The sequence below is a fragment of the Tachypleus tridentatus genome, chromosome 1 (genome assembly GCF_004210375.1).
Source record: "Tachypleus tridentatus isolate NWPU-2018 chromosome 1, ASM421037v1, whole genome shotgun sequence".
NCBI lineage: Eukaryota > Metazoa > Arthropoda > Merostomata > Xiphosura > Limulidae > Tachypleus > Tachypleus tridentatus.
Genome location: NC_134825.1, coordinates 178,150,212 through 178,177,796, shown reverse-complemented (window position 1 = coordinate 178,177,796; position 27,585 = coordinate 178,150,212). Strand labels below are relative to the sequence as shown.

Here is a 27,585-nt window from a genome sequence, read left to right as displayed (position 1 = left end):
AATATTTTAAAAATAAATCATGTGTTTGTCAGTTTTTTAAAGTAAACACGAAGGAATTCATCAAAATTTCTGATGTAATTCCAAGAATCGACTGGAAATCTGAAAATTTCAATGTTAATTCTTCCACGGGCAAAAAATATCGCGCCATGACAGCATAATGTTGGCATACTTTCTGTTTGAAGCATCTGCTGTAAATGAAACGAATTGGACCTCTATTAAGTCTCTGTTCAATTCCTCTGCTGTAAAGGAACATTTGCATTTAAAATAATAGCCTCATTCTTCGTTCTGGCAGAATTGAACTTTGGTTCAAATAACTTTGCTATCAGTTTGGAAGAGCAATCAGCTGTTTTAAAGCTTATATTATGAACAGCATTGTGATAAGCAGTGGCTGCTTCTTTGGCAGCTATTAACAAGTCACTCTCTTCAGGCAAAGTTCTTTTGAAGAACTTATCAAGTCTTGAATTTTGAGTAGCTATTGCAAGACTAGCTGCATGTTTAGCAATTTTTAAATGATCCTTTTTGTCTGAGCGGCCACTATGTGAATGAAACATAGAACTCAGATGAACACTGCTAACGTTTGACTCTGTCTTCCTTGACACACGTTTTTACAATTCACTGTTGAATGTGCACTTTCTTTTACCAGCTTTCGACATTATGAATTGGATTAATTTCTAAAATGAAACAATTCAGCATGTACCGTATGACTAATAATAAATACTGAAAGAAATAAAGCAACCACAAAGAATAAATACTTTCTCAAATAAAGCTTTGCACATGCGCCGCTTGTGCAGCTTCCGTTACGAGCGTATCCTCAATAGCAGCCCACTGATGAATCATTATACTTGTATAAGTATCGTATCAGCTGTCTGTGAATTTCATCTGATGCAATACCTTTGAAAATTTGCATATTACAGTATTATGGCTCCCTCTACTCATCAACTAATAAAATGAAACTTTAAAAATTATTTTTTGTCAATACTAAGTCAGGACTCTATGCAGATTTTAACATTTCCCCTTTATCCTTTTTGGAGTTTATGCCTTTCCATTATAAACCGGGACATTCCGAGACAATTCAGTGCCAACCGTGGCAGCATGACAGACTCCTCAAATCAGGACTGTCCCGTACAAACAGGGACATATAGTAAGCCCATATTGAGTATATCTGTCGACTCTATGATAATGATACTAAACAAACGTAAATAAATTAACAAACCTTTATTATGACAAACAGTGTGTATAACTAAAGAAAACATGCCTAAATTAAACACACAAGATTGTTTTCTTTATCCTCCCAAACTTCATTCACTCACAACGTTGTTCGGTGGTATATTTCAAAGCAAATTTGGTTAGCAGAAGGTATTTCAGTCGTAATCCACTTAAGCAAGACTGCTATACACATATATTACTGTTTCTCTCGTCCCACATACGCAATGTTCCAGGAATACAAAATTTATTTTGAAGTGAGAAAGACCATAAGTCACAGGAGTACTAACTACATCCCGATAAGAATGACACTGATATTAATACGCTATGTATTTTTCTCAAACTTAAACAAGTCTACAGTTTGTATCTCAGAAAGCTGATACGGGCATCAACACTGTTATTAATAAAGCAGAGACGTTTCGACCTTCTCAGGTTATTTTCAAGTTAATGAAAAGAGAATTTGCAACTGCCTGTCGCAGGGCACAATTTAAGGACGAGATTATAAATGGGTACAGGATTGTAGGGGGCGTTGCAGTTGGATGTTAGGTTATTAATTAGTGTAGGTATAAAGGTGTTCCTTTATGTTGGTTTAATTTTGGTTTTTGTTGCTGTATAAGTAGGGTTTCTTTGAGTTTGCGTTTATTTATAGTTGTTTCCCTACTTATTATCAAGAAGTCGATAATTTGGCATGACTCTGACTCAGCTTAACAACAAATAACTTTACACTTGTCATTAATGTTAGTTGTTTCATTAAAGGTTGTTTTATTGTGTGCAACCTTACTCCAGTACATTCCTTTATATAAAATTCGATGTCAGATTTTTGCTTTGCAGTACATTTCTTGGCGAGCCTCTAGTTATCCAATGGATCCTACTCAATGGAATCCTGGTGCAAATGTGAACATTCATTAGTGGTAGAGAAGAAAAATCTCGAAATACATCAAACTATTTTTTATATATTGAACTCTTCACTACAGTAAAGCATTTTTTATTATCCACTAACATTAATATATCAATAAAACTATACTATGAAGATGATCCTCCTAGACCACTAAGAGGAAAACATTTACTGCTGGGGCCACCTTCCTCCATTCCCCTGAGACTGCATCCCAAGCTACTGAAATTCCTAATTTTCACAATTTTTTTTATATTCCCATTATTATTTATTTCGTTTCATTTACTTTATATTTACATTAGAATATTTTGGATACTGTCAAGATTGACTGTTTTTCAGTATACAGAGGAAACATTTTATTGGTTCCATGCAATACCACTGTATTTCTCAAATTCATGACCAGAAGATTTCAACAAGTGCAACTGAAGAACCAATATCTAAAGTGGGCACTCCTTGCCAGAGAGTATGTAAAAACAAGTCCAACCCACAGCGAGGAATGTAGCATGGATGGATACACATACTCTATGACACTTGTGCAACTACAGAAAATTGTGCCATGCAATATTTACAACCATAAAGCTATGGTTGTGTGACTGTTACAGCTAATGGTCCCAGTAGTCAAGGCACAAGGTTCCCGAGACTTTGCATAACACAAATACTGGATGGTGTCAAACTGAAGATTTGTTCTTTACATTGTAAAACAGGGCAACAACAAACAAATCTTCAGCTACTAATTCATTAGGTTTACTCTCCCCAATGGAAGGTTGTGTTCTGCAAGAAGTCAGTCTGTGGTACATATTTGGGTTTATAAGTCATACGAGAATACCCAACTAATTTATTAGTTTTAAACACCAGTGGAAAGTTTGTTTTGGTAATAAGTCAGTAGTGCATAATTTGGTTTATGTATTTTGTATTATTCAGTAATTTAAGGAATAACTCATTCACATGAAAATTCCTTACAGTTTCAACTTTAGTTTGCTTAAGGTAAATGTTTTTCCTCATAACATGGCTCAATGTATCCATTACTTATATTTTATAACAAAGAAATGAGATCCTGCTAATATCAGAGCTGTGCTTTTGATATGCTCAATGTATCCATTACTTATAATATTTTATAACAAAAATATGGGATCCTGCTAATATCAGAGCTGTGCTTTTGTTATGCTCAATGTATCCATTACTTATAATATTTTATAACAAAAAAATGGGATCCTGCTAATATCAGAGCTGTGCTTTTGGTATGCTCAATGCATCCATTACTTATAATATTTATAACAAAGAAATGACATCCTGCTAATATCAGAGCTGTGCTTTTGGTATGCTCAATGTATCCATTACTTATATTTTATAACAAAGAAATGAGATCCTGCTAATATCAGAGCTGTGCTTTTGATATGCTCAATGTATCCATTACTTATAATATTTTATAACAAAAAAATGGGATCCTGCTAATATCAGAGCTGTGCTTTTGGTATGGTCAATGCATCCATTACTTATATTTTATAACAAAGAAATGGGATCCTGCTAATATCAGAGCTGTGCTTTTGTTATGCTCAATGTATCCATTACTTATAATATTTTATAACAAAGAAATGAGATCCTGCTAATATCAGAGCTGTGCTTTTGTTATGCTCAATGTATCCATTACTTATAATATTTTATAACAAAGAAATGGGATCCTGCTAATATCAGAGCTGTGCTTTTGTTATGCTCAATGTATCCATTACTTATAATATTTTATAACAAAGAAATGAGATCCTGCTAATATCAGAGCTGTGCTTTTGTTATGCTCAATGTATCCATTACTTATAATATTTTATAACAAAGAAATGGGATCCTGCTAATATCAGAGCTGTGCTTTTGTTATCTCTACAATCTCAATCTTGCTAAGCAAATGACAGTATAAGCACTAAAACCACTTATACAGAAACAGGTAAACCTTGAAATACATCTCTGATTTATCTCCTAAGCAGTGTTATTAAAGTGTTAATCTTATGTGGTATGTTCAACATGCATCAGGAATGGTAACCTCTCTGGTTCATTATCTTCTTTGGCCTGGATATAAATTTTTGGGAAACAATATTTAGCAAATAACGAGCACAAGAATGGACATGCAGTAGAATCAGTAATGTATCTTATTCCTGTCAAATCTTTATGTTTGGCCAGTACACAACTGTTGTTCAGCATGTTTTGAACAGTGAAAAGGACATGAATCACTAACAGTAATCTTATTACAGCTCTTCAATGACTTGATTCAATATGTTTTCAATACTGAAATGGACACAAACCAGGAACAGTAGTCTCTCTAAGTTTAGTCTTTCAGAACTGTAACTGTCAGATATGTCAAACAAGGGTTTAAAAATTTTAGAAACTGTCAATTAGCTAGTAATATAGTCTTTCAGAACTGTAACTGTCATATATGTCAAACAAGGGTTTAAAAATTTTAGAAACTGTCAATTAGCTAGTAATATAGTCTTTCAGAACTGTAACTGTCAGATATGTCAAACAAGGGTTTAAAAATTTTAGAAACTGTCAATTAGCTAGTAATATAGTCTTTCAGAACTGTAACTGTCAGATATGTCAAACAAGGGTTTAAAAATTTTAGAAACTGTCAATTAGCTAGTAATATAGTCTTTCAGAACTGTAACTGTCAGATATGTCAAACAAGGGTTTAAAAATTTTAGAAACTGTCAATTAGCTAGTAATATAGTCTTTCAGAACTGTAACTGTCATATATGTCAAACAAGGGTTTAAACATTTTAGAAACTGTCAATTAGCTAGTAATATAGTCTTTCAGAACTGTAACTGTCATATATGTCAAACAAGGGTTTAAACATTTTAGAAACTGTCAATTAGCTAGTAATATAGTCTTTCAGAACTGTAACTGTCATATATGTCAAACAAGGGTTTAAAAATTTTAGAAACTGTCAATTAGCTAGTAATATAGTCTTTCAGAACTGTAACTGTCATATATGTCAAACAAGGGTTTAAAAATTTTAGAAACTGTCAATTAGCTAGTAACTTGTGGACAGTCTTGAACTTTTAACCATATTAGTTTTGTCCTGTTTCTTGCAAAAGTTAAACTTTTACCATTTCACAAACACCATTATCAACAAGTACAAATTAGTTGTATTTCAAAATCAGTTTTTAATAAAATACATTTCAAGTTATAGTTCAAAAGAACAGTTCTTTGTTCCACTTTTAAACTTTTCTCTACTGATATAAAAGGTTATGATTCTATAAAAGTTGAAACTGAATATACATGTTATATTATTTAACACACACTAACAAAAGAGTTATTGGAATTAAAACTCACAATTTCATTAGTGCAGCATTGGATGAAAAGTTAACTTCAGATTATTTTAAACTGTGTTTCTTTCATTTCTCTTTTTAATAAAAATTACTTAATTTGCTTTCTTTTAGAACATATCACCTCAAATGTTTTATCAAAAAACAAAACTATATATTTGATTTTTACAAAACATCAGTAGCACAAGATTTTAATAGTAATAACCTGTATTCTTATGTTGTTTTTATTTAGGAAATTTCTTCAAAGGAACACATCTTCACATATAAACAAACAATTTCAAGGAGCTACATATTGTTAAAGATAAAGTTAAAATTTTAGGTAGACGAGTAAACATGTTCAAAGAAAGTAGTGACATGAAATCATACAAAGACAAATTAACATGAAAGTAACAATACAATTAAATGATATAATTATTACATTGTAATAATTAAAGTTTGTTCAGTAATTATTATTAGATTATTACTTGTGTAACCCTCTGTTATTGAATAAAAAACTGGAGAGAGTATTTGACAGTAGTAACCATCCATCTAGAACTTGTGAAAGTAATGTACATGTTTCTTTAATTATCAGAAGACAAATTAACTAGAGTTTATAATAACCACACTATTCTTAAAGTTCGGCTTCAGGTTCTTGAGGTACAACATATGTTTCATTATCCATCTGAAGAAAAGTTAAACGTGGACCAAAATAGTTTATCACATAGTAAGAACCATCTGCAGGCCCAACTACCTATAATAAAAAATCATAATAATTTTAGTTCAACTGGAAACACAGATTCAGAGAAAACCTGTAACAGAGGTAAGACTGATAACGTCAAAACTCCTAAAACTATATCTAGTTAACATCCAATCTGAGAGTAAATTACACTGAATTCAGTGGGCTACAGAGGTTTGTGGTATTGAAGGTAGCATCCCATTATATGACATAACTATCATGCACCTAAATATTTGCAATATTGTGATCAAAGAAACATTTGGAAAACAAGAATGTTAGAGTGTTGTAAAATCTCTAATTACACATTTGCAGCAGAGCTTGGTATGTTTGCAATTAAGGCAGACAAAGAAACAGTATATGTAAAAATGAGCTAATCTCAGCACTTGGTGTTTTCCCATTGTGACTAGCAAATAAACACTCAAAAATCTAGTACCACCCACAGTGATTCATAGTTAGAACTTAAAGGTTTCATGAAAAACAACTTGTAGTACTTGATATCAAACAATGTTTGATTCATATTTCTAAACAAACATGTAAATAAAGATAAAAAATCACAAAACATTTCTTCATTACTGTATTTAAAAAAAGTGTTTAAAGATAGTGAATGTAAATGAAAATAAAAAACAATACCTGAGAAACAAAGACATTGAAATGTAACATTTCTGGACTAGCTGTAAAAAACATTTAGATTTGTCACCATATATTATATAGTCCCAAACAAAAAAGTTTGTACTATCTTCTGAAAATGACAGTAGGTTGTTAAAGAATGAATGTAATCTACATCATTATGACACTAGTAAGACAGTAGGTTGTTAAAGAATGAATGTAATCTACATCATTATGACACTAGTAAGACAGTAGGTTGTTAAAGAATGAATGTAATCTACATCATTATGACACTAGTAAGACAGTAGGTTGTTAAAGAATGAATGTAATCTACGTCATTATGACACTAATAAATGTAATATACATGTTAAGTTATAAAAGATTCTGTGAATGCTTACAACTCACCTGTAATGCAATGAGTATTATGTCAACTAGTTGACCCAAGAACATAAAGCCCAATGTACACAGCTTTAATAAACCTGAAAAAAACACAGTTTAGTACGATATATCAATGTTATGAAACACTTAACGACATGCTACTGTGATAAGACATACTAACAAAATGTAAGTTAAAAAACAAATATTTCTATAACATTTCTACAATATTCTACTAAATCAAACATAAAATGGTTATCTAAGTTGAATATTCTTAGAACACCAGAAAGTTATCTATACCAAAGGTTAATCCAGCTTTAACACATTCCTACAATACAACACCAGAATGTTGTATTATTCCAAAAGTTAATCCACCTTTAACACATTCCTACAATACAACACTAGAATGTTGTATTATACCAAAAGTTAATCCACCTTTAACACATTCCTACCATACAACACCAGAATGTTGTATTATACCAAAGGTTAATCCACCTTTAATACATTCCTACCATACAACACCAGAATGTTGTATTATACCAAAAGTTAATCCACCTTTAACACATTCCTACCATACAACACCAGAATGTTGTATTATTCCAAAAGTTAATCCACCTTTAACACATTCCTACCATACAACACCAGAATGTTGTATTATACCAAAGGTTAATCCACCTTTAACACATTCCTACAATACAACACCAGAATGTTGTATTATTTCAAAAGTTAATCCACCTTTAACACATTCCTACCATACAACACCAGAATGTTGTATTATACCAAAGGTTAATCCACCTTTAATACATTCCTACCATACAACACCAGAATGTTGTATTATATCAAAGGTTAATCCACCTTTAATACATTCCTACCATACAACACCAGAATGTTGTATTATACCAAAAGTTAATCCACCTTTAACACATTCCTACCATACAACACCAGAATGTTGTATTATTCCAAAAGTTAATCCACCTTTAACACATTCCTACCATACAACACCAGAATGTTGTATTATACCAAAGGTTAATCCACCTTTAACACATTCCTACAATACAACACCAGAATGTTGTATTATACCAAAAGTTAATCCACCTTTAACACATTCCTACCATACAACACCAGAATGTTGTATTATTCCAAAAGTTAATCCACCTTTAATACATTTCTACAATACACCAGAATGTTCTATAAAACCAAATGTTTGTTAACTTTTAAACAGCAGGAATGTTGTAGATAGCAGCTTACCAGAGACGTAAAAAAATTTGGAAAAAAATTTCTTAAAATGTAATCTTTGGCGTTTTCATCATGAATTTTGAATAAAATATGAAAGTAAATGTAAAGAAAAGCATAATAAAAAGTTGTTTGTTAGAAGTTTAAATAATTTTTTAGGTGATGAAAACATGCTCCAGTGTTACTCTGCACTCTACACCAGGTAGTTACTAAGTTTCATTTCTGTTCTTGTTGTATACATACATTTGTGGCATTGTCTTAGTACACTTTTTACTAGCTTCTGAAGATGGAATGCTTTATAAAAAGTGCTGAGAAAATACTTCTTTTCCAAAAAATCTATCAGGAACAGTAATTCTACATCTTCCACTTTTCCATACCTTTCCAATAATTGGTAAATTACATTGTAACTAAACTGCCTTAATGATGGCTTCTTACCAGTTTTTACTAGATATTGTTATAAGAATTCAAAACTGAAATATCAATTAGGTGAGTAAAGAGCTTCTGGTAGCCCTTAACACATAATAATTTGTCAAATTCCATGTCACTCTTATCAACTAGCCTCGTGTTAAAAGTATAATCTGAAACCATATCAAGTTTGGCTTTTGGTTATTTAGTTTTGCTATCATTCATTCCACTGTACTTTATTTCAGCTTTATGTATTGTACTAAGTAAAGTAACAGGATGTTTGTCTTTATTTACTGTACTAAGTAAAGTAACAGGATGTTTGTCTTTATGTACTGTACTAAGTAAAGTAACAGGACATTTGTTTCATGTACTGTATTGAGTAACAGAATGTTTGTCTCATGTACTGTACTAAGTAAAGTGTAACAGGATGTTTGTCTTTATGTACTATACTAAGTAAAGTGTAACAGGATGTTTGTCTTTATGTACTGTACTAAGTAAAGTAACAGGATGTTTGTTTCACGTACTGTACAAAGTAAAGTGTAACATGATGTTTGTTTCACGTACTGTACAAAGTAAAGTGTAACATGATGTTTGTTTCACGTACTGTACTAAGTAAAATGTAACAGGATGTTTGTCTTTATGTACTGTACTAAGTAAAATGTAACAGGATGTTTGTCTTTATGTACTGTACTAAGTAAAGTAACAGTATGTTTGTCTTTATGTACTGTACTAAGTAAAGTAACAGTATGTTTGTCTTTATGTACTGTACTAAGTAAAGTAACAGTATGTTTGTCTTTATGTACTGTACTAAGTAAAGTAACAGTATGTTTGTTTCACGTACTGTACTAAGTAAAGTAACAGGATGTTTGTTTCACGTACTGTACTAAGTAAAGTAACAGTATGTTTGTCTTTATGTACTGTACTAAGTAAAGTAACAGTATGTTTGTCTTTATGTACTGTACTAAGTAAAGTAACAGTATGTTTGTCTTTATGTACTGTACTAAGTAAAGTAACAGTATGTTTGTTTCACGTACTGTACTAAGTAAAGTAACAGGATGTTTGTTTCACGTGTACTGTACTAAGTAAAGTAACAGTATGTTTGTCTTTATGTACTGTACTAAGTAAAGTAACAGTATATTTGTTTTTATGTACTGTACTAAGTAAAGTAACAGTATGTTTGTCTTTATGTACTGTACTAAGTAAAGTAACAGTATGTTTGTCTTTATGTACTGTACTAAGTAAAGTAACAGTATGTTTGTCTTTATGTACTGTACTAAGTAAAGTAACAGGATGTTTGTCTTTATGTACTGTACTAAGTAAAGTAACAGGATGTTTGTCTTTATGTACTGTACTAAGTAAAGTAACAGGATGTTTGTCTATATGTACTGTACTAAATAAAGTAACATGATGTTTGTCTTTATGTACTGTACTAAGTGAAGTAACATGATGTTTGTCTTTATGTACTGTACTAAGTAAAGTGTAACATGATGTTTGTCTTTATGTACTGTATTAAGTAAAGTAACAGGATGTTTGTTTCACGTACTGTACTAAGTAAAGTGTAACAGGATGTTTGTCTATATGTACTGTATTAAGTAAAGTAACAGGATGTTTGTCTTTATGTACTGTACTAAGTAAAGTAACATGATGTTTGTCTATATGTACTGTACTAAGTGAAGTAACAGGATGTTTGTCTATCTACTGAAGTGCCAAAATATTCCCTTGCTTCTTGGTCTTAACATCTCCTTTCTCAAGAGGTGCAAATGTAGAAATGTTCTTCCAATTAGTTCTAACTGTTCCACAAAAACCAGTCTTATTTTCAAAGAGAAAGCTGCATAATTCCAAACCTGTATAATAATTATCAGTATACATGGCCTTTTCCAAGGTAGTCTTTCATCAACTGCTTGACAACTTATTGTGAAAATCCTAATTGGGGATATTTGAAGACATCTATATCACTTGCAGAATAGATAATCTTATCTCTTCCTGTCTCATTATCACATAATACAAAGATATTTATTCTAAATCTATTGCACTTGTTTGGAATGTATTGCTTGAAAACAACATGACCCTGGAAAAGAATAAATGATTTGTCAATAACTACTTTTTGAAATGGAGATTTACCACTGTAAACACTTTTCAAACTTTACATAATTGATTGTTTGCATTTGGTTCTTCATTATTTGCAAAGTGCAAATGTCTAAGAATCTCCCTGAATCAATCTCTAGTAATGTATTTTGGAAAAACTGGACTTCTAAGTGGATTAATTCATCCCATAATCAGCCTACTTTTTTTTTTTTTTTTTACATGTGGTATAAGTGTCATCAGAACAACAAAAGTGTACATTTCTTCAATAGTTCTATCTTCCCATTTCTTACTTTATGAAGTAGAGGGAATGTTACTTTCACTTTATTTGGAATTCAAAGATTTATAAAACTCATAATATTCATTTCTCACACAATATGACCTGTCATACTTTTATCAAATATAGCAGTAACATATCCATAATCTTTATCTGTGAGCCTAAATTTATTTGCGAGTCTAGAGTTTATACTGTCAAAAGAATGAATAAATGGATCAAAATTGTGTCACCTTACCCACTGGGAACTGATGGATTCTAATTCACTTATAGATATTGATTCACAATCTGAAAGATTTCTTCTTTATTGGAGTAATTACCAAGTGTTAATACTTCAATTTTGTCTTTTGATGAAAATTGTTTTTGCTTCATTTCTTTGGCTGATGCACCCTTTCTTTTCTCCTCCATGGTTTTCATTGAAAAAATGATTCAGATGCAATGCTTTGAGTGCATAAGGTCACTACGGTGTGAGGAAGTTGCCAACTAATGTTTTTAGCTTGTATCATTAACTGATGACAGCTGTAGCTTTAGGGATAAAGAATGAAATAAAGCTTATAGGTTTCAGTAACACCATCTCCAGAAATACCTTTCTTCTGCTTTGCTACACATAACTTCCCTCTTCCAGTGATATCTTTAACTGTAATCTAAATTCTCACTGATTATCTAATGTTAACACTACCACTTAACGTGGGTTGAAAGTAGTCCAGTAATGTGTTATAAAAATTTGAGGTGTATGGTACTTACTTAAGACATCATTAAACTTTAAAAAAACATTCCTAGATAACACCATGAAGTACTGTAAGGACTAGGCAGCTAGTATTATAAACCTCATAATATATTCACCCTATAGCTGTTGCTGCCACTTTTAAATTCATTTCTATATATGTATTGTGTTACATGAAGTACTGTAAGGACTAGGCAGCTAGTATTATAATCCTCATAATATATTCACCCTATAGCTGTTGCTGCCACTTTTAAATTCATTTCTATGTATGTATTGTGTTACACGAAGTACTGTAAGGACTAGGCAGCTAGTATTATAAACCTCATAATATATTCACCCTATAGCTGTTGCTGCCACTTTTAAATTCCTTTCTATGTATGTATTGTGTTACACGAAGTACTGTAAGGACTAGGCAGCTAGTATTATAAACCTCATAATATATTCACCCTATAGCTGTTGCTGCCACTTTTAAATTCCTTTCTATGTATGTATTGTGTTACATGAAGTACTGTAAGGACTAGGCAGCTAGTATTATAAACCTCATAATATATTCACCCTATAGCTGTTGCTGCCACTTTTAAATTCCTTTCTATGTATGTATTGTGTTACATTCATAATTTAATTACACCAATTTACTATTAATATATGCCAATGAAATTAACATTACAACATATATTACAATTTGAATTTTTATATTATCTATTAATTACATGCTATGAAAAACCTGGACTTCACTAAGAGTTCACTCTTAGCCACTACTAAGTGAGTGGCTTGTCAATGGTTTATGTTGCCTACTGACATGTATTCACTGGAAAAGAGAAATACATTTTCTGGCCCTTGACAGGAGACACAACCACATTCAAAACTTTCCCTTGAGAAGTACAAGTCACATAGTTAGTTGGTTAAACGTATTCTTTAGAAAGAGATCAACTTACAATATGCTGCATGACTGGTTGAGACTGGTACACAGATTTTGTACTGAAACAGATGTAACTGTCTATAGTTTTGTTTTCTGCTTGATAGACTGTAGCACTTGAATTGTATTTAGTCCTTACTTTTATATTTTATTTAATTATAAATTGTTCGTGTTCCTAAAATCATACTTGAAACATTTAATGATTTTAATAAGTTTAACTTGTTGCTGCCTAGATTGTGAATATAAACAAGCTAGCATATCTCACATGTGAAAAATGTTATTCAAACAAATCTCTGTACAGGAGCCACTGTATAAAATAATAATAAAGCCCTAGGGAAACATCTGTTGATGTATCAGCATAATTAATATAAGACAAAGAATTGGAAAAGTTAAAAATAATCTACAAGTGAGATATAGGATGTGAAATTACACATTAAAAAATAAGTTTCACAAGCCTTCTACAAAGTAAACTGTAAGTGAGATATAGGATGTGAAATTACACATTAAAAAATAAGTTTCATGAGCCTTCTACAAAGTAAATTGTAAGATATAGGATGTGAAATTACACATCAAAAAAAGTTTCACAAGACTTCTGCAAAGTAAACTGCAAGTGCGATATAGGATGTGAAACTACACATTAAAAAATAAGTTTCATGAGCCTTCTACAAAGTAAATTGTAAGATATAGGATGTGAAATTACACATTAAAAAATAAGTTTCACAAGACTTCTACAAAGTAAACTGTAAGGGAGATATAGAATGTGAAATTACACATTAAAAAATAAGTTTCATGAGCCTTCTACAAAGTAAATTGTAAGATATAGGATGTGAAATTACACATCAAAAAAAAAGTTTCACAAGACTTCTGCAAAGTAAACTGCAAGTGCAATATAGGATGTGAAACTACACATATTAAAAATAAGTTTCAGAAGCCTTCTACAAAGTAAACTGTAAGTGAGATATAGGATGTGAAATTACACACTAAAAAATAAGTTTCACAAGACTTCTGCAAAGTAAACTGCAAGTGCGATATAGGATGTGAAACTACACATTAAAAATAAGTTTCAGAAGCCTTCTACAAAGTAAACTGTTAGTGAGATATAGGATGTGAAATTGCATATATTAAAAAATAAGTTTCACAAGCCTTCTACAAAGTAAAGTGTAAGTGAGATATTGGATGTGAAATAACACATTAAAAAACAAGTTTCACAAGACAAAGTAAACAGTATGTGAGATATATGATGTAAAACTACACATTAAAAAATAAGTTTCAAAAGACTTCTACCAAGAGCTAAAAGATTAGCCCATACTTCCATTTGTTATTTTTAAACACTTCATTGTCCTGTATAGTGATTAAAATAGGCAGCACTAGTGATATAGCAAGCAAACTATAAACATTTACCTTAAAAATCTTCATATTAATTTATGAGGTTCAAGAAATTAAGCAAGTGAAATGTGAAAACTGAAAGATGATAAATAACATTTTCATATAAAAATCATTTTGCAGGTAGACTATTCAGAGTCCAAGTTCAAATCATTTTGCAGGTAGACTATCCAGAGTCCAGGTTCAAATCATTTTGCATGTAGACTATTCAGAATCCAAGTTCAAATCATTTTGCAGGTAGACTATTCAGAGTCCAAGTTCAAATCATTTTGCAGGTAGACTATTCAGAGTCCAATTTCAAATAACCACATTAAATAAATGTTTATTTTAGAAACAGTGGAAAAAAATATTTTTCTGAAACTACATACTTATCAAATTTATCAATTAATTTTATTTTTGGAACAAAACAGGACAACAAGAACCTTCTATAGTCAAAAGGATAAAATATGAAAAATATGTACATAGTTTTGTCCACAAGGAGATGTGTCAAGAAAAATCTGTCTATTACCACTTATTGATAAAAGATTCCACATAATTGGAAATATCTCAGCTTTTGATCCTTTCACACAATTTGTCAAGTCTAAGATTATTAAAATATAGAGCTGAAAAAAGTACTTAAGAATGAAGAAAGTCCATATATATATATACACCATATAATTTCACAAAATATGAATCTTAATGAAATTCCAGCATATTATTTTTATAATTAGTTTAACTGTTCTTGAAGAATTAGGTTTCAAGTTGTAATAAACTGGTAATCTTATAAAAAAACATATATATATATACAAATACTACAACATACCAATAGCAGGATAGCCTAAGTAAAACCTGTCTATACCAAACATTCCCAGAAAGATAGACAACAGAAGAGCTGTTTCAAATGAGTAACCATTTCTACACATGGAATAAAAACAGGCAATATTAGAAAAACATTAAATTATAAACAATGCAAGGCTTAATAAAATTCTCTATGAAAATTAGTTAGAAAGAAAAATAGCACCATTTTAGCTAAACACAATTCCTACCTTAATAAAAATGTCCCCTAGTTATAACTGAATACAAAAAACATCAACAATCTTATAAATCTCAATTTCTTCTTTTTCTTTTCCTTATGTGAAAACCAATTTCTGATGTCTGAATCTGCACAACATATTTAATAACAAAATTCAGGTAAGGATTACACTGTTAAACAAGGCATAATGAATAACAGAAATCAGGTAAGGATTACACTGTGAAACAAGGCATACTGAATAACAGAAATCAGGTAAGGATTACACTGTGAAACAAGGCATACTGAATAACAGAAATCAAACATGAATTACACTGTGAAACAAGGCATACTGAATAACAGAAATCAAACATGGATAACACTGTGAAACAAGGCATACTGAATAACAGAAATCAGGTAAGGATTACACTGTGAAACAAGGCATACTGAATAACAGAAATCAGGTAAGGATTACACTGTGAAACAAGGCATACTGAATAACAGAAATCAGGTAAGGATTACACTGTGAAACAAGGCATACTGAATAACAGAAATCAAACATGAATTACACTGTCAAACAAGGCATACTGAATAACAGAAATCAAACATGGATAACACTGTTAAACAAGGCATACTGAATAACAGAAATCAAACATGGATTACACTGTTAAATGCAACATACTGATTAGGTAAAGATTAAATTGCTAATTAAGGCATACTAAGTAACAGAGTAGGTAAGGCCATATCCATTGTCTGTGCATTATATGAGCCTAAATTAGATCTACTATCCCATTCACTGGTTAACACTCTTTAACAATGTAAATTTATAGTGATTTGCACTTGCATAGAAAATATATGAATATTTGCAAGAATTTTGAAAAAGGCTAATCCATCACAACATGTGGTTACACAAGGTCTACCAACATCTGCTTATTAAAGTTTTCTTCAGAACAAGGATGCTCATTACTTAGTAATGCAACTTGCTGGAAACATTTTGCCAAGCACAACAAGCTAATTGCTACTAACCTTGTCAGTATTATGCATGTTTTAAATTGTAACTACTGGATAGTGAAACAAGAGAATCACACTTTGAGAAATTTCTATTCCAAGAGTATTGGTACAGCTATCATCAAGAAAGTTAAAACTATAAAAACAAAGGCTACTAGGTATAGTTACTATCAGGAAATTCAAAACAGTATCAAAAAAGTGTACAAGTATATCTCTCACCAAGAAACCCTAAAGAGTAAAAACAAAGAGCACTGGTATAGCTACCATCAAGTAAATAAAACAGGGTAAAAACAAAGGATACTGGTATAGCTACCATCAAACTCAAAACAGTAACAACAAAGAGTACTGGCATAGCTACCATCAAACAAAGGGTACTTGTATAGCTCTCAAGAATCTCAAACCTGTACAAAAGCAAAGGGAACTGGTAGAGCTACTATCAAGAAAGTGAGTGAGTGTAACAACAAACAAAAGCCTGTACAAAAACAAAGGGAACTGGTAGAGCTACTATCAAGAAAGTAAAGCGAGTGTTACAACAAACTCAAACCTGTACAAAAGCAAAGGGAACTGGTAGAGCTACTATCAAGAAAGTAAAGCAAGTGTTACAACAAACTCAAGCCTGTACAAAAACAAAGGAAACTGGTAGAGCTACTATCAAGAAAGTAAAGCAAGTGTTAAAACAAACTCAAACCTGTACAAAAACAAAGGAAACTGGTAGAGCTACTATCAAGAAAGTGAGTGAGTGTAACAACAAACTCAAGCCTGTACAAAAACAAAGGGAACTGGTAGAGCTACTATCAAGAAAGTGAGTGAGTGTAACAACAAAGAGTATTGGCATACCTACCATCATAAAACTCAAAACAGTGTAACAACAAAGGGTAGTGGTATACGTACTATCAAGAAACTCAAAATAGTGTAATAAAAAACAGTACTGGGTAACAGTACAAGGAGTAATGGAATAGCTACCACGAAGCAACTCAAATCTGTTCAAAAACAAAGGGTACTGGTACAGCCCCCATCAAAAAAGTAAAGTGAGTGTAATAACAAACTCAAAACAACATAAAAACAAAGGGTACTGGCATAGCTACCATAAAGAAACTCAAAACAGTGTAAAAAGAAAGGGTACTGGGTATATGTACTATCAAGAAACTCAAAACAGTATAATGAAGGGTACTAGTATATTTCTCAACATGAAACTCAAAACAGTGTAAAAACAAACAGTACTGGTAGAGATGCCATCAAGAAACTAAAGACAGTGTAAAAATTAAGAGTTCTTGTATAGCTCTCATCAAGAAACTGATTGGTTTGTTGGTTGATTTGGTGTTTTATGGCACAAAGCAGCTAGGCTATCTGTGCCAAACATCTGGTAAACAGTAAAGTAAATTTAGTAACATTCATAAAATGAAATTACGGTAAAACAAAACAAAGTTTAAAACAAATATCATAAAACTAATGTTTACATCTAGTGTACAATGTTAAGAGAAAAACTACTGTAATAAAAGTTGTAAAGGACTTTCTGTAGCAGAACTGTAATTATCATAACTCACCAGGAAGACTAGCAGGTAAGTACAAAAACCATCATCAGTCACCTGAAGTTGGTCATTTTAGTCCTGGTTTCGAGTTATTTAACGTTATGGCCATTTTCTAATTTCAAATCAAACTAGAGAGACTGTGATTCTTAAGAGAGAACCACATTAAAAAAAGATTCAATGTATAAATTAAACAACTTAAATGGCATAAAAAGATTAATGGCCTTTAAAAAACTAAATATATTACCAAGGTGAACAATGTCACCATCACCAATAACACTGTCTAACATTATGGAAAAACCTTGGGACAGAACATGTTTAAAATGAAGCTGTCGTTGAGAGTCATAACGAAGGTAAGAAAGTAAAATGGAGTTTACTGTGACCTGAGTGTTACACAGACTATACATTGGTGTATCAGTTCCAGATAAAAGAAAACAATGAGTTAAAAAACTGTGACCAATGCATAGCCTAATCAGAACAACTTCCTCTTTCTGATCCTTATGGAAATAAGACAGCCAAAGTCCATTATAGGGTTTTATTTGGAAAAGCTTGTTTTCACTTTGCTCACTCCTGGCCATAGTCCACGTATGGAAGAGGCACAGCAGTGTTAGTGCCAGAGCAGATATATTTAGCTGCTTTTTCAGCGAGCTTGTTCCCACAAATACCAATGTAGCACAGTATCCAGAAAAACTGGATAGAAGTAGATGTTAAAGAGAAATGGGCCAGTCAGTTTTAAATATTGGCAAGAACAGGGTGTGAATTAACATGAAATGATTCCAGGGTCAGTAGAGAACTAAGTGAGTCAGTATAAATAGTGTAGTTTGAGAACTGCTTAGCTTCTTTGTGATCCAGGACAACAGAAACGGTGTAGTTCAGAAGTGAACACAGAAGCTGTAGAGAGGATTCTGTGCACAACCATCGAACCACAACAAACTGTGGCAGAGCCCACACAGTCACCAGATTTCGAATCATCTATATAAACAGGAAGGAAAGGATGGTTCAAAAAATATTCAGCAAATAACAGACAGTATTTCCAATCAGAAGTGTCTGCTTATCTCAGATGATTTAAAGATAGGTCACATTTGGGGACTGTTATAAGTCATGGTGGGATGGGTTGACCACTGGATACAGCAATGTTATCCAAGGTCAGACCCAATTTATCCAACTGCGCATGGATACGAAGGCCAAAAGCAGCAATGGCAGATCATCTGAAAAAGTTCTAAAAAGAGGAAGGAAAACACAAACTCAGATGGGATGCTTTGGTAAGGAACGAAGTTTCAAAACATATAGTAAAGACAGTTGCAAATGGCAGAGGTGTAACGAAGGTTCACGAGACTATGTATAAGCTCTAAACTGCGGAAGTGAGAAAAGCCCCAGTGCTGAGCCAAAGCCCTTTATAATGAATTGGGTCCAGCATCTTTTAGGCCAAGGTTCTGGCAGATCCATAGACCAGAAATCCATAGTCTAGCCTTAAACAAATAAGAGCACAATATATCTTTAGCATAGAACATTGATCCAATCCCAAAGTGGTGGAAGACAGAACACAGAGGATGTTCAATGCTTTTGTACATTTGACCCGTAGCTGTTTGATGTGTGGTATAAAGATCAGCTTATGGTCAAAGATAAGCCCCAAGAACTTTGTCTCAGGGGCCACAGGCAGCACAACTTCACCAATATGGAGTTCAGGATTAGGGTGAACACACCATTGACAGCAAAAGTGCATGGAAATGGTTTTAGAGAAAGAGAAGATAAAGATATTTTCTGTGGTCCATTTCAGTAAACAACTGAGGGCAGTCTGTAGCTGCTGCTGAATATACCTCATGTTTAACAACTGACATGAGATGTGAAAGTCGTCAACATAAAGCCCGTTTGCAACAGTGAGAGGGAGTTGTTCAGTGATGGTAATAATCTTTATACTGAAAAGTGTGACACTCAAAACACAGCTCTGAGAGACTCCAAGTTCCTGTAGAAAAGAACAGGAAAGTGTCGAATCCACACAAACTTGGAATCTCCTGTCCATTAAAAAATGTTTAATAAAAATGGGCAGATGGCCATGTAACCCATATATATATGGAGGTCTCATAAAATGCCCTACCTCCATGTTGTGTCATAAGCCTTCTCAATGTCAAAGAATATTGATACAAGATGTTGTCATTTGAGAAAGGCTTCTCTGATTGACACTTCAAGTCAAATAGGTGGTCCATGATGAAGAGCTGTCATCAGAACCCACACAGGGTGGGCGTGAGGAGGTTGTTTGAATCGAGGAACCAAACAAGACAAACATTAACCATCCTCTCTAAGGTCTTACAGAGACAGCTCATCAATGCATTTGGATGGCAGTTTGAAGAAATCTTGGGATCCTTCCCAGGCTTAGAGAAAGGTAGGACAATAGCCTGGCACCATGCTTAAGTAAAAACAATTCTCCTGTGACATCCGGTTAAAAACAAGCAGGAGATAGATGGCACAGCATTTCATAGTGTACATCATCTGGTCCAACCAATATACTGCCAGACTGATGAAGGGCCAATTTGAGTTCCACCAGTGTAAAGGGACAATTATAATCATAGAGACAATTAGCTTGAGAGGAAAGAGGTGATCGCTCTGCCCAAGTCTTGATGACTAAGGAAGTTGAGGAGGAGGAAGAAGTGCTAGATACCTGGCAAAAGCTTTCACCTGGAGTATCAGCTACTTCCTGGCCATCAGAGAGCAAGATTGAGAGGGGACAGAATTATATTGCCCACTGACCTTTCAAATCTTGTTCCCTATGACCTTGGAACTAGTGGTAGAAGATATGCTGGTTGTGAACTTAATCTAAGATTCCTTCTGGCTTTGACGTCTTACCCACCAAGCATGTGCATGGGCCTGCTGGAAAGTGATGCAATTCAAGAGTATGGAAAATCTAAGGAAAGTATCCCAGGCCCATTATTGAGCCTTCTTTGACATGTGGCAGGCAGAATTCTACCACGGACGAGGATATTGTCAAAAACAATGTTTTAGGAATACATTGAGCAGCTGCTTGTTTAATACAGTCAGTTACTGCTGCCACACAAGCATCTATTGATGGCTTACAGACGATAGCAGGATCAAGTTCTGAGAAAGCAGTAAAAGAGGACCAGTTTGCCTGATCCAGCTTTCACCAGGGCACAAGGGGGTCAGGTGGCATTATAGGAAAATGATCACTGCCTCGTGGATTATTGTCAACCCTCCATCAAAAATGGAAGAAAAATGAAGGGAAGCAAATTGAGAGATCAATAGCAGTAAAGGATTGACTAGGTGCATGGAAATAAGAACTGGTATTGAAAAGAGAAAGGTTGTGATCAGAGAGCATATGCTCTATAGAGCAACTCCTCCTATCAATATTAGGACTTCCCCAGAGGGGATGATGTCCATTAAAGTCCCCAGGATTAAAAAGGGAGATAGCAACTGTTCAATGAAAACATCAAGGTTTGATTGATCATATGTCTCTCCAGGCAACAGGTAGACAGAACAAACAGTGGTGGTATGATCCAAGAAAACACGGATGGCTATTACCTTCCATGGGTGTGTCAATTGGGCAGGTCTTTGCTGTTGGAAGGGGATTCCAGTGACTGAGAACATAAACAAATGATTGTTTTGCATCTTACGGTGGGAGAATAAGATGTGCCTGAGGAAATGCCTGTACCTGGAACCAAAGGAAGTGGACCTTGGGATTTTTTGGAATGTATGGAAGGGACAGAGACAGGTGTAGAAATTGATTCATCAACGTTTTTAGCCATGGAGGTCAAAATACTTTTCATTTGTTTTGAAAATGATTCTTTTGAAAGCACAGAGAGATTCATCTGCACTCCTACTGTAGTAGTGGAATGAAGTGCAGCAGCATACGTCCAAGATGAAGTGGTGGACAGCAATTTTTGAGCCTCAGGATAAGTAATGTTATGAATCATATTCAAACATTGCACCTCTTTTTCTTTCAACCATTTAAAACAAGAATGAAAGTAGGAAGGGTAAGAGCCATTGAAATTGGCCCAATGAGGGTCCGGTTTACACTCATAAGCATCATGGACCTGGCCACCTCAACGAGCAAAGGTCAAGGAACCATGACATGACATCTTTGAGTAGCCAAACTGCTGATACTATAAACATCAGACAGGGTTTGGAATGTATGGCCAAACCCTGCAATTAAGATAATTACATGCGATGATGTAAATGTTAGCATGAGGATACTGGTTGGCATCGTAATTCCATCATTGAGAGTGGAGATACTCCTCACTGCAGAAATTCCTTGAGTGGAGAAACCAGCAAGAATATCTGACTCAGGGATGTCCTTCAAATCCCTCTCAATAATAACTCCTCATGATGAATTCAAAGTAGCATGAGGTGTAACCTCAATAGGTATATCCCCAACTGCCTTTGAATGCAAGAGGAGTTAGTTCACTGTGTTGAGATGTGGATGTTTCCACCAATATGTCACCAGATTGAAGCTTATTTGCTGACTTTGGAGAGCTGGCAAGTCCCTCTAGTACCTTCTGAATGAAAAAGGGAGACATTTGCCCTAAAGGTTTGTGTGAAAGAGAATGTAGGATAAGAAAATGAGGTACAACAGGTGTTACAGATGTTAAAGATTGCTGCTCAGAATCTTGAAGACGAAGTTGTTTACTTATGGACTGTTTTTTCACTATTTAAGTTTTTATTTGGAGAATCCATAATAAAAGGAAATATTTAGGTGCCCACTGACCCCACCCACCATGGAGCCATATGAGGGGATGCACTACAATCTCAAACAAGGACAATGCAGTAATGCCAGGGTTTCATGAGGACTATACCCAAACATCAGCATCAGATACAATGTCCACAACACCTGTTGAGAACATCTAACACTGGTAATTGATTGACCCTAGCCAAAGTGGACCAGCTGAATGACCCAAGGAGGGCCACCCCAAGGTTGCTCACCTACAGGAATTCAAGGCCAAAGTGGTGTGTTAGGGTTGGACCCCTCAACCACCAGTATCCTCTCCTCCCCTTCACGGGTCGCCACACACGGCAAACACGTGAGTAAATGTTTAGATCCCAGAGGAGGTAAACTGAATGAACAGAACCTTCCCTGGGAGGTCCTCTCACTACATACAGGAATCCACACCAAGGAGCATCAAGAAACTGAAAACAGTATAAAAACAGAGGACTGGCATAGCTACCACCAAAAACCTCAAAACAATGCAAGAATGATGGGTACTGGTATATCTCTCAACAAGAAACTCAAAACAGTATAAAAACAGAGTATTGGCATAGCTACCACCAAAAACCTCAAAACAATGTAAGAACAAAGGGTACTTGTATGTCTCTCAACAAGAAACTCAAAACAGTATGAAAACAGAGTACTGGCATAGCTACCACCAAAAAACTCAAATCAGTGTAAGAGCAATGGGTACTGGTATATCTCTCAACAAGAAACTCAAAACAGTATAAAAACAGAATATTGGCATTATAACCATCAAGAAACTAAAAACAATGCAAGAACAAAGGGTACTTGTATATCTCTCAACAAGAAACTCAAAACAGTATAAAAAAAAAGAGTGCTGGCATAGGACACTTGTAATACTTTTCATAGAAAACAAAAAAAAAACAACCAACAGAAAGATGACAACTTTGACAATTCTATTGACATCCAACAGCCAAACTTACCAGAAAAATTAAAAATGTATATTTTCCAGAAACACCTAAAAACATTTTAAATGATTTTTTTCAAAGAATTTTCTCACAAAACAGAAAACTAAAAAACAACATAATAAAGAGAGACATTAATTCCATTAAAAACCTAAAATAAGACAAAACAAATTCTAAAAACAGATAAAGGAAATGCTATAGTCATAACAAACATGAATGAATACATACTAACAAAAATACTACTAAAAATGAAAAAAAGCCAATGCAATTTCAAAAACACTTTATTCCTACCTATACAAGACCAGCTCGCCTAACACCACAAATATACAGCATCCCCAAATGTCATAAATCAGTTTATCCACTATGACCAATAATGCCCATATATGAATCTTTAATTACAATCTTGGTGAATACATAGCATGGACATTCTCCAAATATGTAACATCAGCCAGCTCATTCATCAAAGCCTCTTTTAATTTTGAATCTTTGGGAAGAATTCAGTATATGTTGGATTATGTCAAGTGTGGTCCATTCAGCAGAAAACATTCAGTGAAAGCACCTTCCATAGTAGGTTTTTTTTTCTTTCATATTTTGTACTGCTTTGTGAACATTTTATCAGAGTTGCTTGCCACAACTTCCATTTGTTCAGGAAAGAATGTTTAACATTAGAAACATGGCAAAAGCAACTTCTCCACTTATTTATATCAGCCTTAATTTAATACTAAACTAGGCCACAAGTTTGTGACTGGTTTTGCTGGTTTGTTACTTTCTTTCAAAACTAGGGATGGTGGCAATAGCCTCAGAAGCTTTCCATAAGTCAGAAACACTCCCTCTGGAGGAAATGGTGGCAATGAAAATCAAATCTGAAGCAACTTATCCTAATCATCAGACTATGCCAGCTCAGAAGTGAACAAATTCAGAAAACACTTATTGCATTATTGGAACAAGATGTGATAAGTATGTATATGATTTAACTGCTTTCATTACATTAACAGATCAACACCTACTTTGGTTAGGTGACAATAACCTGTGTAATTAATGCTTACTGATATTTGAATAAATTTCCCAGCTTAACCCTTAAACATCAGAAATGTTGTAGGTAGCAGTATCAATTGATGATGGCTGCCATTTAAGGCTCAATCAATATGGCATCCTTAACAGTGTTGAGTTTATATGCTTCCTTTACTACAATATATCAACGTAACACTTACTCACTCTACTATCATGATACCAATGTAATCTTCCAATACAGTCAGCACAATCTTTACCTATCTTACATAATTCTGTTCAATATATCAAGTACAATCTTTGGCTACTTAACATTTGTATAGCCACCAAATAGTTAAAACTGACTAATGGTCTCATGTTTTCTGCATTACATAACATAACCACATCTTATGTCTGAAGATGGTATTTTTTGTAAGCCTTTTAAGCCCATTTTAAACAAATATCCCTTACTCAGTCTCCAGATAATATTTATCAAGAGAAAAAATATGAACCAGATAATTAATCAGTGTTAAACTTCATATCAAAACATTTGAAACAATGACTGAACCAAATCTAAAATTTCTTCTTCAAGAAACTAGCTTTAAATATAGAACATATTCTGACTGCTTCCTTTGATATGTTTTATTTGTAACACTATCTTTATACTCACGTGTATTCACAAGGTATCTCAACTATAAAGGTCCTATTATCCAATCCTGTGCCTGGTTTACACTGTATATTCTCAGCTGTTGTACAGTTTACTGAAAGAACCAAACAAATGTCTTCAATATTTTATAAATAATTAACACTTTAACCCTAAACACTGCTGCAGTAATACCAGAATTCAATGTTTTTAATGTGATTACAAAAGTTTCTTTTGATTGAACAGTTTTGATGTCATTTTTACCTAATGCTTTATTTTCTTTGGAACATCCTCTTGGTTGTTGTGTTCTGGGGTCAATATCTGGATTGGCACAAGAATACCTGGAATCAGATCAAGAAAAGCACTATTCTTGGCAAAATAAAATAACAAATAAGAAAAGCCAGTATGTTTTGATAATAGGTGATAGAACTAAAGACCCATCAAAAAACAGCAAACGAGCTTGGCACATTAACAATTCAGAAATTAATGAAGAATATATTTGTTGTAAAGTTGCTCATGAACTTGAGACAGAATCATTGGCCAAATGTATTCTGGAAGAATTAAATAACAATGAACTTGATGTCACAAACCTGACTGGTCAAGGATATGATGGCACTATTGCCACAAGCAGCAAGTGCTTTGTGGTTCAACAGAAAATAAGACAAACCATACATAAAACCATTTACCCTCAATTTTAATTTGGTTACTGTAGAAAGTGTGAAATCTGGTAACCCCTGTAGTTGACATTGTTTTAATGTTCACACATACAGGTGAATACTTTTAAAAGAAGAAAAGGCTGTAGAATTTAAAACAATGTAAGAAACATGATAGGCTTCCTAGACATGTGCTGCAAGTGTAATTGTAGCCTAACATAATTTGAAGACAGCTCCCAATCAAATTTAAGTTCTATTGACAGATTCATTCCAATACTTTATATGAATGAGTAAATATGGTAGTGGTCACTAAACATAGTTATATTCTTTGGAGATTTTTGAAAGAAAAGCTACAAAACATCTAGAGTCAATAAAATTATTACATACAATTTGTTTTTCCTAGACCAGATGCTACACAGCAAATGTAGGTTATTTGTATATTACCCTGTTACAGAGTATGTTTTTATAAATACAGTATAGAAGCAAATTTTTTGACATGTTTTAGTTTTATTTCCTCAGTAAAATAATTGATAATTAGTCTAAATATCAGATTATGTTACCTTTACTATGGTAACAAAACTGTTTAAGTCCTCCACTGAGAGCACAACCCAAAGAAAGATTCTTACCAAACCCATGAATTTTAGGTATACACATCCATTATATAAATATTTTCTTCAACTGAATGCTTGGAGCAATGGGACATTTTCCCTCTTGCATTGGGTAAAAAAAAACTTGGTAATTTGGGTCAATAGGTTTTTTTTTACATTCATAGTGTAGAAATGAGATAGCTATTACTTTTGCACTTAATTGAATTTCCTGCCTGTAAAGCAGAATTCTACATAAATACAGCCTATTTATTAATATTATTTTGAACAGTTGTTTTTATTCAGATGTATTATGTTTAAACAGTTATGAAGAACTGTTTTCTTTTTCTCACAACCACAAACAAAGAACATGAACTTGCTGGTTCCTAAAAATAAAAGTTAAGTGGAGCACTGAATTTGTTATATTGATAAATACTACTGTTCCAATAAGAGTATTATTTACATTGTGGCTTACTGGTGGGAAATAAAAAAAAATATCACATAAACCGCCCATAAGTACTACATCAAATCCAACACCGCTAATCCTACATGAAACATTACTATTACTACATTAGTAACTTAAACAGATGACAATGTAAAATTTTAAATTAAGGATTTAAAACACTGAAATATAGAGAGGTATTATAACTTAACTTATGAATTTTATCGTACATTTTAATTATAATCCAAGGCATATTTCAAATTTACATAAACCTTCATAAAATTAAAACTAAAAGGATACTGCCCAATTAAAATATGTGAACAATTAACTTCGTAACAATGAAGTTTCTTAAAATTTACAGCAAAAAGAACGAAATATACAAAAATATGCCAGTAATTATTTGAATAACAATTTTTCATACTCAAATACATTTAATTATTAACTTAAATTTTAAAACAAACACGAAATGTCACTCAAATTTAAAGACATCCTGTTACACTACGAGCGTACAATCACAGTATACATACAACAACAACCTTCTCATTGGCCGGATCACACCACTTTAGTTCTTCACCTAGTGCTATAAAAGTAAATAAAGAAAAGAAAAAAATTCATTGATCAAAATATATCAAATTATATTGGACAGGAGTCCTTTAAAGCTGTTTCAAAACAGTTAATAAATTATTTACAAATAGAAATGACTTAATGAATATTTTTTACAGCACACTAGTTGAATTATTATTTATTATGTTAAAAGTAAAATATAGCGCACTGGTTGAACTATTCTTTAGTATGTTAAAATTAGGTTAAAGCATAAACAATTATTTGATGCACTACATGGCCAAAAGTATGCGAACACCCCTTCTAATTAGCGGGTTTGGTTATTTCAGCAACACCCCATTGCTAACAGGTGCATAAAGTCAAGCACACAGCCATGAAATCTCCATAGACAAACATTGGCAGTAGAATGGGTAGTGCTGAAGAGCTCAGTTACTTT

General features: G+C 33.2%; 1 protein-coding gene across 6 annotated transcripts; it reads right to left on the bottom strand.

Moving 5' to 3' along the window:
* Window positions 1–5,222: 5,222 nt before the first annotated feature.
* bisc (TM2 domain-containing protein 1 biscotti) lies at window positions 5,223–27,190 on the bottom strand. Of its 6 annotated transcripts, XM_076466044.1 has the most exons (7): window positions 26,889–27,109; window positions 25,174–25,250; window positions 24,937–25,027; window positions 14,920–15,011; window positions 7,131–7,204; window positions 6,750–6,790; window positions 5,223–6,134 (listed from the first exon to the last, which is right to left on the bottom strand). In XM_076466044.1, exons 1-7 carry the CDS (start codon window positions 27,017–27,019, stop codon window positions 6,131–6,133), a joined length of 510 nt encoding a protein of 169 aa, XP_076322159.1. In that variant the 5' UTR covers window positions 27,020–27,109; the 3' UTR covers window positions 5,223–6,130. The 6 variants fall into 6 exon arrangements, with proteins under 6 accessions (XP_076322159.1, XP_076322173.1, XP_076322184.1 ...); XM_076466058.1 differs by lacking the exons at window positions 6,750–6,790; window positions 26,889–27,109 and adding an exon at window positions 27,116–27,190; XM_076466069.1 differs by lacking the exon at window positions 6,750–6,790 and having other exon boundaries at window positions 27,066–27,154.
* Window positions 27,191–27,585: the final 395 nt, after the last annotated feature.